The 18,081-nt window shown below is 38.5% G+C and overlaps 1 protein-coding gene across 3 annotated transcripts in view; it reads right to left on the reverse strand.

Moving 5' to 3' along the window:
* Positions 1–2,909: 2,909 nt before the first annotated feature.
* Positions 2,910–18,081, reverse strand: part of mtcl2 (microtubule crosslinking factor 2) — a 120,678-nt gene continuing 105,506 nt past the window's right edge. For 2 of the 3 annotated variants that reach the window (XM_028452694.1, XM_028452691.1), the window contains exons 16-24: positions 14,647–14,799; positions 14,133–14,249; positions 13,825–13,889; positions 13,456–13,606; positions 11,274–11,846; positions 10,720–10,984; positions 10,430–10,645; positions 8,512–8,933; positions 2,910–7,570 (exon numbers count right to left, since the gene is read on the reverse strand). In XM_028452694.1, the coding sequence (XP_028308495.1) occupies positions 7,454–7,570; positions 8,512–8,933; positions 10,430–10,645; positions 10,720–10,984; positions 11,274–11,846; positions 13,456–13,606; positions 13,825–13,889; positions 14,133–14,249; positions 14,647–14,799 (2,079 nt within the window). In that variant the 3' untranslated portion in view covers positions 2,910–7,453. The remainder of the gene's footprint in view (positions 7,571–8,511; positions 8,934–10,429; positions 10,646–10,719; positions 10,985–11,273; positions 11,847–13,455; positions 13,607–13,824; positions 13,890–14,132; positions 14,250–14,646; positions 14,800–18,081) is intronic. The other variant, XM_028452693.1, reaches the window with a different exon arrangement.

The raw sequence follows: 18,081 nt of genomic DNA on the forward strand, positions 1-18,081 counted from the left end.
GTCCATCAAACATTTATTTGTGAATTCTATGACAAAAAGCATCTCGTTTTACAAGCTACAGTGGTTGTAAAACACAAAACCCTCCCAACGCTTTTTAAAAATCTACCTGGATCCAAATTCTTTGTTCCCTGTCACTTTTTAAACCCTTTGTTTTTTATTATGTACAGAGGAAATGCTCCAGTGTGGCCAATAATGTGAGAACGCTACATACGTCAGCAGTGGACATTCAGCTTCTCTTTTATTTCCTTTCATACGGCATCAAAAATGGATGCATTTCTTTACAGTAAACTGTTTTAAGTGGCTTTCATTGCATTCCCCTTTTCACTCAAGAAGCAAGCATTGTTAAAAAAAAAGCCCAAAGAATAGAAAGAGCTATTTTACAGCATCAGGTTCTAGTTAAGCTAACGTTATTAACAGCTTAAAAAAGTATATACACAATCCCAGCATGTAATATGAATAGTATGGAAAGACATTTACAAAAGGTGGAGTATAATTTAATAAGTGACTGAAGAATGAATGCCATGAACATGTTAAAGTCTCCTCTAGGGCTGGTGACGTTTGGGATTAACCTCAAATATAAGAAAGGTTAAATGATGTTTTAAATAGTGAAACTGTGGCACGTGCACTGAGTAATGAGTTCTATTTCATCTGTTTAGGAAATACTGACCAATGAAACTCATGGAAATTATTTTTTTTGCTACTGTGTCAAATTAACCCACAAAGGATTTCGTTCATTGTCACAAAAAACAGACTTAAGTCTGCACTCCTGAAATTCACACTGAGATTATTGGCTTGTGTGTCCACTGAAGTTATGTGGGGACAAATTACAATGCGCCAACTAAAAAAAAAAGAAAAATGACAAATCAGAAACAAAGTGTAGCGAGAAAAGCAAAAGTTGAACATAAAGTTTGACATCTTTGAGATAAAGGCACTGGTGTAGCCTTCAGGGAAAAAAAAAGGGGAATAAAACTCCAGTCTTTGGCCGTCATTTATCGACCGTTTCCTATGTTCAGATCTGAGCGTACGACGTGCGTACGACCAAGTTCACGCAAGCTTTAGTATTTATCAATTGTGATGCGAGCGTACGCTACGATCAGATCTCTCGTACGATAATCTGAGTGGATTTGTGGTAAAAAATCTGACTGAGACTGAAAATAGAGAATTAACCAAACAAATAGTTCTTTAAACTTTTACAAATGTGCTGCAGTAATCAGTAATATGATGAATTATAGGTGAAATCAGCTGAAGGCAGAATAAACACATAAGGAACAACTTATTTAGTATTTATTGCCTAAAGCGTGCGAACCATAGACTGTAAAAAGAATGAACGACGCACGCTCACGGGGAAGTGAAGCTTTTATTTTTAGAGCTCCCCCTGTTGACTGGCTGCAGTATAGGTCATAAGCCCCACCTCCTCATTGTTAACGGATGGGATGTGGGCCAAACTGTAAAGTTAAAATACTAATCACATCATTTTTTCCAAACCTAAACTCTGCTGTGATCATTCGTTATTATCACCCTACAATGTGTTCAAATGCTCATTTTTCTGTGAACTTTGTTTTAAATAAGTTATTCGAGGTTTAAAAACGGGATTTGACGTCATATATGACGATGAATTACAGCTGATGATTGGGCAGTACGCTAAATGGGTGGGGGCGAGCTACTAAGGCTCCTCTTGCCAGACCCTACTGCACAGACTCTGGCTCCAAATGACGTCAAATTTGAAAGATGGAAACGCCCCTAAGCGCCGTATTTTGGCTTCAAGAACGTTGAGTGGGAACAGCTACAGTGCACGCCCATTGGTGCAGACTGAGGCTTATATAAACATCATATTTCTGTGTGTCTCCAGGAGCTCTGTTGTAAAGTGGTTTCCGCGCACACAGGGGGGCAGACTTCACCTGCTCAGTAGCTGATCCTCTTCCACAGAGCATTTAAATGCGCTTCTTTAAGTCCAAATTTTCTCTGAAACTGGAGCTTGTAACAAGTTAATGACGATCAAATTCAGCCGCAGAATTTACCAACACCTGATCATTAGTACGCTGCGATTGGTCAGATAAAAGGTTGATAAATGAGGGTCAATGTGTTTTGAGGAATAAAGACTACTCTGTCCAAAACACATGCATAAAGCTTACTGTACTTTTATTAATTAGTATGTTTGAGTGCATTGAAAATACTATAATAAGAGGTAGAAAAAAAACCTGGTAAACTTCCAATTAAGATATTCAGTTTAATTAGAAACCCAATTGTTTAATCATGACTAAATAGACGTCTGAAATGGGACATTTTTGACGGTTTTAAACGGCTGCACAACAATTGGGTATAAATAAAGACACCTTGCGTGTTGTAAAGCTATAAAACATTAGATCACCCCAGTGCTATGAAAAATGTGAATCTGAAGATATTTTGTAGTTTGAAAAAAGAAAGAAGCCCTAGTGCATGTGTTCAACCAAAAACACACCTAAAAAAAAGGACATTAATTACAGCTTTAAATTTTCTACAATTCCACTGAATGTGCTGTTGGAAGATTTACGTAATAATTTCAAAATTAAAGGCTTTCTGATACAGATTTGGTGGCTCTAGTGCATATAGAAAGCAGAAAAGGAGGCAAATATTAATGAATGTATTGTAAACGTCACTTTCAGACATTCATCCAATATACATTATTAAGAAAATGGAATTATCTTGGTTTGATAACTTCACCGTGGCTTGAGGTAGTTGTTGGGATATTATTTACCATTTTACTGACTAATATTTCACGATAATGAATGACAATACACACCATGTAATCAATGCTAAGCAGCTATTTTAATTGCATCTTTACTGTTAAATTTTTTTCAGCCTAACTAATTAATTTTTTATGAACACATGTTATAAAATTTGGGGATTTCAGCAAGTAGCTGTAGCTAATCTTTAGCTAAGAACAAACAGGAAAAAGTCCATTAAATTAGTGGTTCCCTTTTTTTTTTTTTTTTTTAAATAAATTAGTGGTTCCCAATATTTTTTTGCCCCATGTGCCCCCTCTTCATATCATTATTACCCTCTTCATAATTTCAGATATGCTTTTTTCATTTGTGGAACAGCGGGTTCTCCTAAACCTAGAAATATGTCCTGAACATTGGTTCTTTCTCTAAGGCTTGATCTACAAATTCAAAACAGTGAGTGGAATTTAACGTGGAATTTTTTTTATTTAAATTACCAATGTAACTTTTATGTTTACTTCAATACTACGAAAATGTTGCTTCCGATGTTAAATGTAGCTAATTATTGTCTCCTATTGTCAGAAATATGATAAAATTTCCTCTACAGCATAAATTAATCATGTTTCAATAAATTACAAGAAAATATAGTATTTTTTTTTTAGGAATATTACTGTTAATTTGTGGTGAATGTGTCCAAAAATAGCCTAAAAAGGATAGCAACATTTCTAGATTATTTTTAAATAAATTGTTAAATCTGCTTCTGTACCCCTAGGGGTACACGTACCCCTGTTTGGGAACCACTGCATTAAACCAATGTTTAGTTTCATCAGAAATTACATAATAGTAAAGCTTTTTTTCTTATTGTAGATGAAAATTGCATTAAGACAGTTTTAAAGCAAACAAGTCAAAAAGCAGGAGATTTATTATAAAGTATTACTTATTGTTTCTCATTTATCAATTTGAAACAAATACATTTATTTATCTTACTTAAAATTCAAGGGAAGAGAAATTTCACTATTGCGTTTATTGCTCATTTTAGTCGGGCAAGAGTAGAAAACTGATGTCCTATTCAGTACAAATCCAAGCTAGCAATAAGACACTAGACACTTGTTTATGCAGCTAAATGTGTGTTAAGAAAATGTCTACTGCTGCAATATATATAATTTAGTTCAAACCTGGTTCCATGGGTTTTCTTCTAAACCATTTCTCACAATAGACTCTCTGTACGTCCTCAGAGAAATATATAACGTTACTGTCTCTCGTTTGTGGTTTTGTTGTTAAATCCAAAATCAAAAGTTAAATATATATATATATTTTTTTTAAATGATGAATTTCAGGAGGATAAGATTATTAGCTTCTCTTTGTGGAACACATGAGTTCAGTAGTTTCCAGTGGTTGGAAAAAAAAAAAAAAAATCTAATTACTCAACTAAGGCTCATTGTTTTTGTGCTTATGTAAGAAATAAAAAGACTTTAACCAGCATTGAGGGCTTTACTTGGTAGAGACTGTGGGTTTTCTTCTGTTATTTCTGCACAGGCACTTTAACTGTAGTGTCCTATTTAAACTGCTGACTCAGTAGATGTTGTGCAGAGGTTGAAAATGGCTTAAACAAAAAAAAAACAAAAAACGCAGGAGACATAAAGTGGGATAAATGGGTGGATAGTGGCCTTGATAATGAGATACTGAACCAAATAGCACCGTTAAAACTGATACGTAAAAACAAAAGAAAAGGGTGCAAAAACCGATGGAAAACAACCATAAACAAATAAATAAATAAACTATTTTCCGGAGAAGAAATAAACTCTATAAAATGTGATAATTCATAGTGTATATACCATTTATTCTCATACATTTGAATCACTGCTGTTCTGTCACCGAGATACAGTACATTGTTGTAACTTTAGCACTGCCTTGATTTGTTATATGTACAAAATAACGTTTTTTAAAAGGCCTGCTGTGTGTGTGTCCGTGTTGTGTACGAGGGTGAGTCCAGTTTTGGTGTGAGCTGATGATGAGACAGGCACTTTGAATATCGGAAGAAATGATGAGATGGAATAATGACGTACAAAATGATGTACAGAAGACAAAGATCCAAGAAAATGTGATGCTTTGTGTGAGCCCTCGTTTAGAAAGGTCAGCACAACCCACTTCAACACATTCAATACATGTCCAAAGTGGCTTGCGTTTAAAAATAGATACAATTTTAATTCTTTGAGCCGACTTGATTGAAGACGTAAACATTTAATTTAAAAAATCTAACCTAAAGAAAATCTCTCTAAAAGTTGAACCTTTTAGTGCTTGAATTGGTCTCATTGTAGTAGTCGTTTAAAAAACACAAACGTCCTAATGCTACATTAAAATGTGTGTCAGATTTGTACAGAAGCTACTTTTTAGGTGTGAAAAAAAAAACTTAACTCCAACTATTAGTGAGTAAAGATAATGTTCAAAACAAAGAAAAGCTTCTGACAGAATCTAAAAAAATGAACATATTGCACATTCAAGGACTGAAGAAAGCATCGATTCAACACATTTTCAGTTTGAGCTTTGCTTAAATAATGTGGTTAAATCATGTGACTGAGTTAGACGTTTTAATCAAAAGAGTTACAGGTAGTTTTAAACCAAATGGAGAGTTTGCCAGTGGTACGGTGTATCAGGAAAACATTTATCAGACCAAACGGACTCACGACTCAGCAAAACCTCCGTCAAATGAAATGGCCTCAGGCTTCAAAATAAAAGTCAACGGACTCAACGGCCTCAGTCCGTAAAACACGACATGGCATTTTATTTTGAAGGAACCGGAAGTACACCTGACGAACTAAGCCTTTCTTGCCTTTTATTTTTAAAAGTTACGATATATCAACTGATTGTTTGATTAATAAATACATAGTTAAATGAAATGTGGCACACGGTGCCTTGATGGTTAGCAAGAAGGTCCTGGGTTCAATCCCTGGGGTGGACACTTGGGTCCTTTATGCGTGGAGTTTGCATGTTCTCCCAGCGCTGTGTGGGTTTTCTTCGGCTTCCTCCCACAATCCAAAAACATGACTGTGTGGTTGTTTGTGTTGCCCTGTGATGGACTGGTGCCCTGTCCAGGGTGTACTTCGACCTATCGCCCAATGAGAGCTGAAGATAGGCACCAGTGTTTCATCCGAGTAAGGTTTTCCTGAGTAATGAGACCGTTTGGTCTGACCAATGACAGGGGTTTTCCTGATACCTCACTCTGAGACGTGAGGACGTCCTAAAATATCCACCGTATACTGAGCCATAGGTCAGTCATCTTCATTCCTTCATTAAGTCACACAAAGATTTGACAATCACATTCGTATTCAGTTCAACAAAAGCTTTAAAGTATGAAACGCCTTTCAAAATAGATACAAACCAAAATAATGATGCCTTGATTCAAAGTCCATAAAAAAGGTGTCCGAAGGTTTTCTTCAGTCGATAAAAGTTTGCGAGATGGCTTCAAACGGTCCTTGTGGGTGTAACCAAACACAGGGAGGGGGTGTATCTAAACTGGAACTTGTAGTCAAACTACAATACTTAGGGTAGAAGTTTCTCTCAGAGTTCAGTCAACATTGGTCATAATAATAGTTGTGGTGTGGCGGGGCTGAGATTCTGCATCAAATTTTCCTCAGGTTTTTTTTTTCCTTTTTTCAAAAGAATAATAGGAGGCATTGTAAACTGGTCAACAACTGAGGTTCGTCATGTTTTCCAGATGCATGCTGGGTAGTCGCTGGAATGTTATTGGGCTGTTCAATCCAGCCAGTGCACTTTCACAACCCTGTGCTGAAGTTTAAAAACAAATTAACTCTTTATACAATCAAAGCTTTCAATTGAAGAACTTCTCCAAGACTCAGTGAGATCTTTAAACCTCTAGTGGAGATCTTTAAACCTCTGGTGGAGATCTTTTAACCTCTGGTGGAGATCTTTTACCTCTGGTGTAGATCTTTAAACCTCTGGTGTAGATCTTTAAACGTCTAGTGGAGATCTTTAAACGTCTCGTGGAGATCTTTAAACGTCTCGTGGAGATCTTTAAACCTCTAGTGGAGATCTTTAAACGTCTTGTGGAGATCTTTAAACGTCTCGTGGAGATCTTTAAACGTCTCGTGGAGATCTTTAAACGTCTAGTAGAGATCTTTAAACCTCTAGTGGAGATCTTTAAACGTCTTGTGGAGATCTTTAAACGTCTTGTGGAGATCTTTAAACGTCTAGTAGAGATCTTTTAACCTCTAGTAGAGATTTTTAAACCTCTAGTGTAGATCTTTAAACATCTAGTGGAGATCTATAAAGGTCTAGTGGAGATCTTTAAACGTCTCGTGGAGATCTATAAAGGTCTAGTGGAGATCTTTTAACATCTTGTAGAGATCCTGAAAAATGTCTAGTGGAGATCTTTAAACCTCTAGAAGAGCTCTAACCTTCTGTTGTCCATTTAAATGTTAGTGAGACCCCGCCCCTCTATCATGGTTGTTAAAACAGGTATCAGTCATAATTGTAAAAGGTGTGTGTGTAGATTAGCAAAGTGCTGCTGGTAGCATTGTGTTGTTTGGACCTTGGTCTGAGTTCTGGTCATTCTGTGATTGTGTGTGTGTGTGTGTAAAGGAGTGTGTGCGTGTGGCAGTGTGTGTTTCATTGGGCAGTTTGGTCATTGATGTGAAACAGTGTTTAAATGGCAGTATTGTGTGTGTGTGTGTGTGTGTGTGTGTGTGTGTGTGTGTGTGTGTGTGTGTGTGTGTGTGTGGTGAGCCTGTGGCGTGTTACTCGGTGCCGTTGTCTATCTTCTCCTCATTGGTCACTGGGAGGTCTTGTGGGCGGTGCTTACAGAGGCGAGAGGCTGCTCGAGAGGGCCGAGCAGCGCAGTCACATGGTGCATCCTGAGGGTTAAATAAACGTCTCTTTAGATACAAACAACAACTGTTATTGTTTTTAATTTGATGTCTTTTTGTTAAAGCTGCAGTATGTAGAGTAGGTAGAATCATGAGACTTCTATAGAAACAATCATGCTGCACCCTCCCCTCCCTGTTTCTAAACCTATGGTCCCTTACCAGTATCCTCGTGAACGCTAAAACTGTAGAGCGCTTAGCAGCTTTTTTCTCAATAGAGACTAGTGTCAAATGTAGGGATTTTATCTTGGCTTATTGGAGAGTTTTGTGGTCTGTCTCTCCGAGGAGAATGACAACCACCATTTGCGCATCCAGACTACAAAATTAATTGCGTCTGTTCTCTCCACCTATGATATTCATCTCTTAGGTTTACATGCGATTTATCCCGTCTGTTCTCACTCTCCATCTGAAACCAGGATGCGGGACAGACCCTGCGCAGTCACGGGAATCTGCGAGAACTCAAACCGGACCTCCGGATAGCCTGTTACACCCGAGAATGTTTGGACCTTTAAACTTTTGTCTCTTCACATCTGTCTTCCTTTTTCCTCTTGCTTTGCAGTGGAACTGTTTTGCTTTACGCAGTGACGGAGACTTCTCCTGCTGGAATGTTCTCCATTGTACTTTGAATACAGAGGACCTGAACGTGCGTCGACTTTCGTCGAGCAGCCAATAGTAACACCCCAAAACAGCTCATGGAGAAACGATCGCTGATTGGCTGAAAGGTCATGTCACGCTCCTGAATTTCTAAACTTCTTATACAGGCGCAAGAGAAGGAGAAGAGGTTCACTCTCCACTCAGAACACTTTGGATTACAATATGCTCAAATGTGATTATGGATTTTTGACCAAATGACACCAAAAAAACTTACATACTGCAGCTTTAAGGTTAGCAACTCTTACACTTAAATAATATGAGTAAGTGGCAGGTCTCACCTCTGTCGCACATCCTGCAGCGTTAGCGTAGGTGATGGGTTCCTTCCCCCCTCCCATGATACTGACCATTTCCTCCCCGGCCGTTTGCCTCATGAACCTTTTATTGACGATCCTGGTCACGTTATCTGTAGCTCCGCCCAGCCCAGCCAGAGCTCCGAGCACTTCAACCCCGACTGACACACACTCTGGAGGCCTTGGCTCCTCAACACTCCCACAGCTCGCCATCACTCCCAGACTACTGTGGGCGTCTCTTTGCGTGCGTTCCGGGGGCAGGTTGATGATTCCTGAGCTACGGCTGCTGCAGACGTTCCTGAAGAACTCCTGAACCAAGCCTCCGTAGCGCTGACAGCTGGGGTCAGATGCAGCCGAGGGTTTTCCTGCTGGAGGCTGCCGAGCTGGGCTGGTGGTCTGACTGGTTCCTACTGGGAACAAAGACCAGGATTACATTCAATAGCAGCGATTCAAACCTGAAGGCATGATATCACTGTTCTACATAACATTATTTAAAGATAATAATCAGATTTACAAGGTTTTTGAAAAAGAAAGAACACATTTATGGAGAAAAATAAATTGAAGTTACATTAATTCACTTCTTTCCAACAGAATAACATAAAAAGTACATTTTACAATACCAGACATTACGTGCTATGTAAACATTATAATGAGCAGTCCTCTGTGAAGCTAAATGACGAGAATAGATTTTATTTTTAGATCTCAAAATCTCAAATGCAACATAAAAGGACGTAAGATGTAGCGTTATAACAGTCACAGAACAATTGCAAGAGTTGTCTCTGACAGACTCAAACCATGAGTCAACAACAAACCGTTCTGTTGAGCACATACAAGTAACGACTTTAATTACAGACCAAAATCAGATGAAATTACTGAGAACACAACATGTTTCTCTGTAATGTTGCTCTGAGTCTGGACTGATCCCTTTTTATTTTTTTACTGATATCACAAAGAAAGTAATAGAAAGAAAAAAATGGTTTATTCACCGTTTATGATTCACAATATTTATTTGTGATTTGTACTTTTACGCAGAGTGTGTTCACCAGTCACACACAAGTTAAGAAAAGTTATAAAAGCTCTAGAAATGGGAAAAAGTACTGACAGATAAAAATATACAAGATATAAAACGTCCTAGAGTAACCAGAAATGATCAAACCATCTCATCTCAGTTTTATCTGGGGACCACATGTAATAAATAAATGACCCCCAACGTCTGCCTTTTATGTGACGCATTCGCACAGGATAACCGAAACCTGTGCTTTTGCTGAGGTTTACGGACATCTCACGGATATGAAGTCAACGCGCTGCGTATTGCGTAACATTCGCTCACATTGTTTTAAACATGACGGGCGCTAAGAAGAGAAGTAGGCACTGGACGCAAGGAGAAAACCTTAAAATGAATTAAAAAAATAATAAACATGCGTCCCAGAAACATTTCTGTCCAAATCACAGTGATGCCTATTATCATTGGATTAGTTTTATCACAGGATCTCAGAGTTCAACAAAATACAGTAGGTCATTTGCGGAGGAATTTTTACTTTACAAATTACTGACATGGTCGATTCGCACGGGATTAACAGACATTCTCTGCAATTATTACTAATCGCATGTGGTCCCTAGGTAAAACTAATCCCATGCGAATAGGGCGTTAGAGGCTCCAAAGTGTATTTGTTTTACTTTTACAATATCTATGTATCTCTTTCTTTTCCTACCAATTGTATAATTAACTTCTCAGTATTTCTGTCTTTGGTTACACAATTGACGTTAATGTGTAAGGCTACAAACAAGCTTCACCAAGGTCAAAAGAAGTGAAGTATTGACAACACTGAGTAACTAAAAAGAAACTTTACACCTGCAAAAAGACAAAAATTAGGTTTTTTTTCTCTCAACAATACAAACATCTCACCGATGTCACTCCTCCACAGTGACTCTGTGCTTCCAGAATGTTCCACCACGCTGAAAAGGCTGGAGAGGCCGTCGGTGAGGCCACTCAGCACTGGACTGTCCCTGGTGGTGGTGGACCGAGCCCAGGCTGAGCCCCCACCTCCTCCTAAGGGTCTCTGGAGGCTCCACAAGCTGCGGTCCCGAGGGGAGGAGGAGCCATCCAGCCTGGAGGTGGAGCCTAAACAGCAGAACAGGAAGTTTTCTCACTCAGTGTAGCTCAATATTAGGATAAAAACGCTGACTAATGTTTACCAGACGAGACTCTGCGTTGGAGTTTAGGCGACCCGTATTTAGGAGAACAGCACGGCCTCTCAATGCGACTGTGAACTTTATCCAAGGAGGTCGATATCTGACGAGTTCGGGCTGAGGCCAGCGAGGAGGGCGTGGTTGAAGAAGGGCGAGAGGACCAAGCTTTGGAATGTAACCCTGAACGGGTGCTGGAGAGGTTGTCGGTTTGAAGCCCAATGCTGGCGTACTGCGTAGCTGTCTGAGTGGACCTGGTGGATACACCCACCGCCTGGTGGAGAGGTGGAGGATTATTTATGTCATCACAGATGAAATTGTGACAAACATCAAAAGTATGATTACATTATTACAAACATCTAAACTTAAACAACCCATGTGGTGTCGCCTTAAATTTCTGAAAAATTTAAATCAATTTATATATATATATATATATATATATATCTGAGCTCAAACATGATCAAAAACTAATTCTAGAAAGAAAGTAAAAAAAATAAAGTGAAGCTTTACAGTTTCCAACCACTGATGATGAATAAACACAAGACTGACTTCCTGGTTCTGACCTGACTTCCTGGTTCTTTGCTGGACTTCCTCTCCAGAGAGGACGAGCGAATAGCCTGGCGGACACAGTTGGTCATCTCCTTCATGTCGTCGCTCAGGTTGGCTGAAATCTCTCCCATCTCCAGGCCATGGAACGCAGGAGCAGACGTCATTCCTTCTATCACGCTGTTAGCGGAGCTGCTAACGCTGCTAACGCTGCTGGTGATGACGCTGGGCATTGAGCTGCCAACGCTCCTGCTCTCTAGAAGCTCTCTGTGCTGATTGGACAGTGAGTTCAGCCACTGGTCGTAGGAGGAGGACAAGGAGGAAGCTGGATCCAGATGTGGAACATCTGCCACTGCAGAGTCGCTCAGCTCCAAGGAGAAGCCCCCGTTGTGGGGGTGTTGTGACTCTCTCCTCCTCAGGTGATCCATTCTCCTCACAGCAGGAGGGCTGTAGTAGATCCGGATCCCAGTGCGGTCTGGAGCCGTGTAGCTTCTCTGCACTGACTCCAGATCCAGCTCCGATCCTTCAAAGGTGCTGCAAGAACCGCTCGGACCATCCCAGGTCTTACAAGTATCCCCAATTTCTGGGGTCTAGGATCACACACGTCAGAGAAAATCCATTATTAAACCATAATAATTAAGACTGAACTCGATGAGTAAATCTAAGTTACGTGTGAGTGAGTTCTGCAGTGTTGTTGAGTATTTTAATACAAAATAAGCTATAAAATATATACTGTATATCTCAGAAATCAGGAAGAATTGTAAAGAAGGACACTGTTTGACTGCACTATGAATAATAGTAAACACTTGTATGATGTGATTTGTACTGTGTGATTGTATGAATAAAAACAAGTTAAAAAAATATAGATACATCTCGATATAGGCAATATTGTCATTTACTATATCACCAAAATAGAAAACTCATATCTTGAATCCTGATATATTGTCCAGCCCTACTTTGATCTAAAAAAACAATTGTTCCGTCATTATTCAAAATTCACACTATACATTTTTAATTTGATCGGATTAATACTTTATGAGATATGGACAATTTAGTGAAGGGGGGTATGTGTTGATTTTCACTCGTCCTTATTTTTCTTCCATGTTCATCTTCCAATATCTCCGTAACTCCATCACATAGGAAAGATAAATGTGGTATAGTAATACAGCTCCACCTACTCTCTCAGAATATAGAAAAATAGATCTGTTATACATTCTATGTGGTGGACATGCCAGCTAATCTAAATAGTGAAGAAGTCAGTGTGTTTGGGTCTGGAACATGTTTGGTCCTTCAGTAAACCACTTAGCAAAATGAATCCGTGTATCGTTCGTTCATTCGTTTTTCATTATGTAACAAAAACATGAAAAACGAACACCTTTATTCGTTTTCTCCATTACCGATTTGTCAAAGTACGTGACCTGGAAGTGAAGCGTTACACATTCCGAGATATCTTTAGCTCTGCAACACTTATGAGTCTCTAAATCCTTTGAAATGTCCTCACGGACATTTCAAAGGATTCGCTTTAGCTGGTGCCCAACATCGCTTTCGCTGGTGTCCAACACCAGCTAAGGCGAAAAGGACACGTTTCGGATGCACAGTTGGATCTTATCATGCTGAACTACCGTTAGCACAGTCGTTAGCGTCGGATGAGAGTACACTTCAGGGTCACGTACTTTGGCAAATCAGTAATGGAGAAAACAAATACAGGTGTTTGTTTTCCGTTTTCCGTTTTTTGTACCGAAGCAAAAGAGTTTGAATTTGAAAAACAAGGCGTTTTCCATTTTTTCATTTTGGTTACATAATGAAAAACGAATAAACGAATGATACATGGATTCATACGCCTCAGCTCCCTGTAATGTGATCAGCTTAGAGCTATGAACATAGACTGTTCACGTCACTAATGATTAATCACATACAGGTATATGAATTGGTTCCTTGGTGATAAGATTTGAAATCCCCAAAAACAATTTTTTTTTTACTATTTTCATTGGTGCATAACTGCATGTGGGACTGAAAGAAAAAAATCTGATCTATGTTTTCATTTATAGTACAAATGTTACTCTTTCTTGGGATGTAAAACTATTTTTCTTTATGAGACTTCTTCATTTTTATTTTGGACACAAATGTTTGGTTATTTCACTACTTGTGATTATTGAAAATCATTCCCATAGTGCTTGGGATGTCCTGTAAATGTCTTACCTCTTTGGTCAGATAGGTCCAATTCTTCCTGGTGATGTCACCCATGTCTGAATGATTAAAAGGGGGATGAATGACCAAGTGTGCAGCCTCTTCCTGATTGGCTGCTCTGCTGACCTCTGCTGAACCATCCAGCTCCAAGGTGGACTTCACCCTTTAGGAGAGGAAAGAATTGACCACAAATTCACAAAAAAAAAAACATTGTATTATTCTTTTTTAACCTCTTAAAAGCTTTAAAGGTCATTTGTTCACACGTCAGTTAAAATCATGGGAGTAAGCTACATCTATAGCTGATGATGTTTATGAGTTACTAGCATAAAGTCCTGAGCCATTGCTGCATTGAGCTCAATGTGTCTCAGAGCGCATGGTTACCTTGGTGATCCTGCTCCATTAACAACAACAGCGTCTGCTGAGGCATCACCTCCTGATGACTTCGACTGCGAGTGGAGAATAAAAGGACAAACCCAGCCATTAGCGAAAAAACAAACACTCAGCTTCTTATTTAACAACATATTAGCATTTATTGATGAGAATTAAAGTTGCTCTCAACCTTTATAGCAGCTGTTCTGGATGGAATAATTCACGGCTTAAATGAACCCATGCATTTTACGTTTAAAAACTGTTCACATTTAGTTGCAGGTGCAATAAACCAGAGTAAAAGCATTGTTAGGTCATCGTACCTTCCCATGCTGAGTCGTGGCCTCTCTCAGCCTCTGCTCCCACTGAACTCTCTCCTGACCAAACCTCTCCAGAAGCTCCAGCTTCTCTCGGCTCCAGTTCCTCTCTCCGATCTGAAGCTGATTAAAGCAAAAAGGAGGAAAACATTTAGAGCAGTGGTTCCCAAAGTGTCCACAGTCCTGCACCCCTTCATACATTTAACCCTAACCCATGCACCTCCTAAACACTAAATATTATAACGTCATATACAATATTACAATACAAACAGTTGGATGTTGTTTTGATATATTTGGGTTATTGTTAAGTTTAGATTGAGATTTGATTATTAAACAAATTAACGTCGCTCAAAAGTACAGAAAATTAGTATTAATACAGATTCCCAGGCACTCTGTATCAGTATTGTATTCGTTTGAATTGGAGATGTACATATTACAAGTCGTACAGGACTTTTTAGATATCATTTAATATATTTTAGATTAGTTTTTGTGATTTTAACCAATATCTCCAAATACCTACTTGTTTAGTCAGGTCCATAACGGCTCCGTAGGACTCTGCCAGGAGGTGCTGGTGTTCCTCACGTTCTCTCTTTAGTGCCACCTTCAGGTCTGGGGGATCCAAGGCATCAATGGAGGACAAGGCACAGGCTGGTTTTCCTGCTTTAGTCTCAAGCTGCAAACAAACATAACCATGGAATTTACTGTTATTCAGTTAGTTACTCATTTGGTGATTAGGAGGGTAAAAGCAAGTTTAAAAAATAAAAGATAACTTAAAGCTTTATTAATATTTCTAAAATACTTCTCTGATCAAGTCAGACCTTCATACACATAAACCAAGACTGTAAAACAAAAATGGACAGGACAAGCCTCTGCTGACTGGCTGCAGTATAGGTCATAAGCCCCGCCTCCTCCAATGATAACAGATGGGATGTGAGTCAAATTGTAAAGTTAAAATACTCGTCACATATATTTTTTCCAAACCTAAACTCTGCTGTGATCATTAGTTATTATCATCCTACATTGTGTTAAAATGCTCATTTTTCTGTGAACTTTGCTTTAAATAAGTTATTTGAGGTTGAAAAACGGGATTTGACATCATATGACGATGAATTACAAGCCGATGATTGGGCAGTATGCTAATGGGCGGGGCATGCTACTAGGGCTCCTCTTGCCAGACCCTACTGCACAGACTCTGGCTCCAAATTACGTCAAATTTGCAAGATGGAAACGCCCCTAAGTGCCGTATTTTGGCTTCAAGAACGTTGAGTGGGAACAGCTACAGTGCACGCCCAAAACATTATATTTCTGTGTGTCTCCAGTATCTCTGCTGTAAAGTGGTTTCCGCGCACACAGGGGGGCAGACTTCACCTGCTCAGTCGCTGATCCTCTTCCACAGAGCATTAAAAGTCCATATTTTCTCTGAAACTGGAGCGTGTAACAGTTAATGATGAGCAAATTCAGCCGCAGAATTTGATCAAACACCTGATCATTAGTTTTTTTTAAATAAGTTGTTTGAGGTGAAAAACGAGATTTGACGTTGATTGACAGTCACGGGTCTTGTGTAGCTCTCTTGTGAATAGCAGTTACGTCGTGAAGGAAAGCCGAGACGTGTGATTTTCGGTACGTTTAGATATTTGAGTGTAAATATATGGTGATTTTCTACTAACCTCTATGAATCTGAACAAGACGTTGGTAGAATTTCCAGTGGGAAAGATACTTAAGTTCTTGGCATGGATGGACTTGCGCAAGTCATCAGGGCAGTACGCTAAATGGGCGGGGCATGTTACCAGGGCTCCTCCAAAACTGCAAGATGGAAGCGCCGTATTTTGGCCTCAAGAACGTTGAGTGCGAACAGCTACAGTGCACGCCCACTGACAAACCCACAGTACACCCACATATACACACTAGGGGTGTAAATCACCAGTTTCATGACATTTGGACAGCGGTACAACATTTGCCGATATCACAACGTTTCTGCCACGATTCGATTCATGTGCCATTGATCGATTTAAGTCAATATTATTTATAGTAAAAAATACCAATCAATATTGAATTATTAAAAATGTCATTACTGAAACATTTCATATTTAAATGAAATCCTTATTAAAAAGGAAAAACTAAGATTTTGACAAAGTTTATCGATGGTTTGAGTTTCCATTGATTTGATTGGATCGTTGTTTAACCAGTCGATAAATTGATCAAGAATAATGGATTGTTACACCCACAATACAACAAATTACACTAAGTTTTTATTAAATATCCTGTATCAACCTGACACACAAAACCTAATTTAGTGTGGTTCCGCCCCCTTCTCTCGCCCCCTCCACTCTAACTCTCTCCTCCTCTTCCTCACTCTGTGAATCTTGTCTCAGTCTTTTCGTGGGTTTGCTTGAATTTTTCATGAGCCGCGTTGCTTTTTCTCTGTCTGAGACTCATTGTTCACGCCACCAGGGCCATCAATTTCACAAGTGGACACACACACACACACACACGCACACAGTCACACATCGACACCTCTCAGACACATCCATCCTGTCTCAGTCTGTCTGTGCCATCCCACGCACACGCACACACGCTAATGGAGCAGTCAGGCAGCCAATCAAAGTGCTGCCCCCCCCCCCAAATCTCCCATGGCAACAACAATTTCCACCTAATTGTTAACGCTTAATGATGCTCAACTATCCAAGCATTCAGACAAAGGATATTTAATTTAATGACTCGTGTTTATCAGTAAATCAAAATGATCTTTTTCAGGACACTTTACTTACACTTTAGAAATGTAATTACATGTATTTATTGAAGTGAAACTGTGATAATGAACACATTTAAGACAGGAAGTGTTATTAATAAATGCTTAATTGTCCTGTTTTATTATCGTAAAATATTGACACAAATACAGCATTTAAAACCTAATAAAACCTAATGAATCTGACCACAAAGAGATCCACACTGGTCTGATTAATACTGGTTTTCACAGGCACTTCTACAGATATATGTATTTAATTAAAAATGAAAGGCTTTCAGTATAATCATTTATAGGTAATTAATTGTGCTATTTAAATACTAAAGATAACTAAATACACATCTGATTAGCAGAGGTGAAAGGATTACAAATACTCACGTTACTGTAATTGAGTTGCTTTCATGGGAACTCGAAATCACTGATTTTACTTGTACTTAAGTACATTTTAAAAGAAGTAAAGTAATTCATTACATTCATACACCCAACCATTACTAAGTAAATTATCATTTTTTGTGATTTTTTTTTTTTATTTCCGTATCATGGCCTCTCTTATTTTGAATTTTATTTTTTATTTAAAAAAAAAAAAAACAAACTATTTTACATTTTGACCAACCTTTTAATTTATGCAGATGCTTTTGTGGAAAATAAATTAAGTTCCAATTGTGCAAGATTTTGTCTCTTCCTGTTTAAATTTATACATGAGATGTTTACTGTATGCAAGGAAACCGTGGTGAGATTAATTACCAAAAATAACCATTGGGGGGTACAGTAGCATTGTATCAATAGAGTTTTTATTTGTGCTGTAGATGTTTATCTAGGCCAAGCAGCAACCCTAAACAAACCTGAGAAACAAGAAGTGTGCCAGCTTTATAAATAGAATTAAAGTCATTGTGTTATGTAATACACAGACACAGAATAACACAATGTGTTAAAGCAACTGTGTGAAATTAATCAATTACTTGGGAGAAAAAAAAAACATTGAAGAATAAAAATTGTTCTGAATTAAAAAAAAAAAAAAGCTGGTAGTCTCTTGATTTCAGAATGATTTGAACCCCTAAAGCCTGAAAACACAAAATATAGCCAGAAATGTGTAACTGAAATGTTTCACTTTCAACTAAAATCCCAAAAATAATTCATTACCATAAGATTTTACATGTACAGCAAATAATTCAATCTAAATTAATTTCATTGTATTTTCAGTGCTTCCCCTAC

The sequence above is a fragment of the Gouania willdenowi genome, chromosome 7 (assembly GCF_900634775.1).
Source record: "Gouania willdenowi chromosome 7, fGouWil2.1, whole genome shotgun sequence".
NCBI lineage: Eukaryota > Metazoa > Chordata > Actinopteri > Blenniiformes > Gobiesocidae > Gouania > Gouania willdenowi.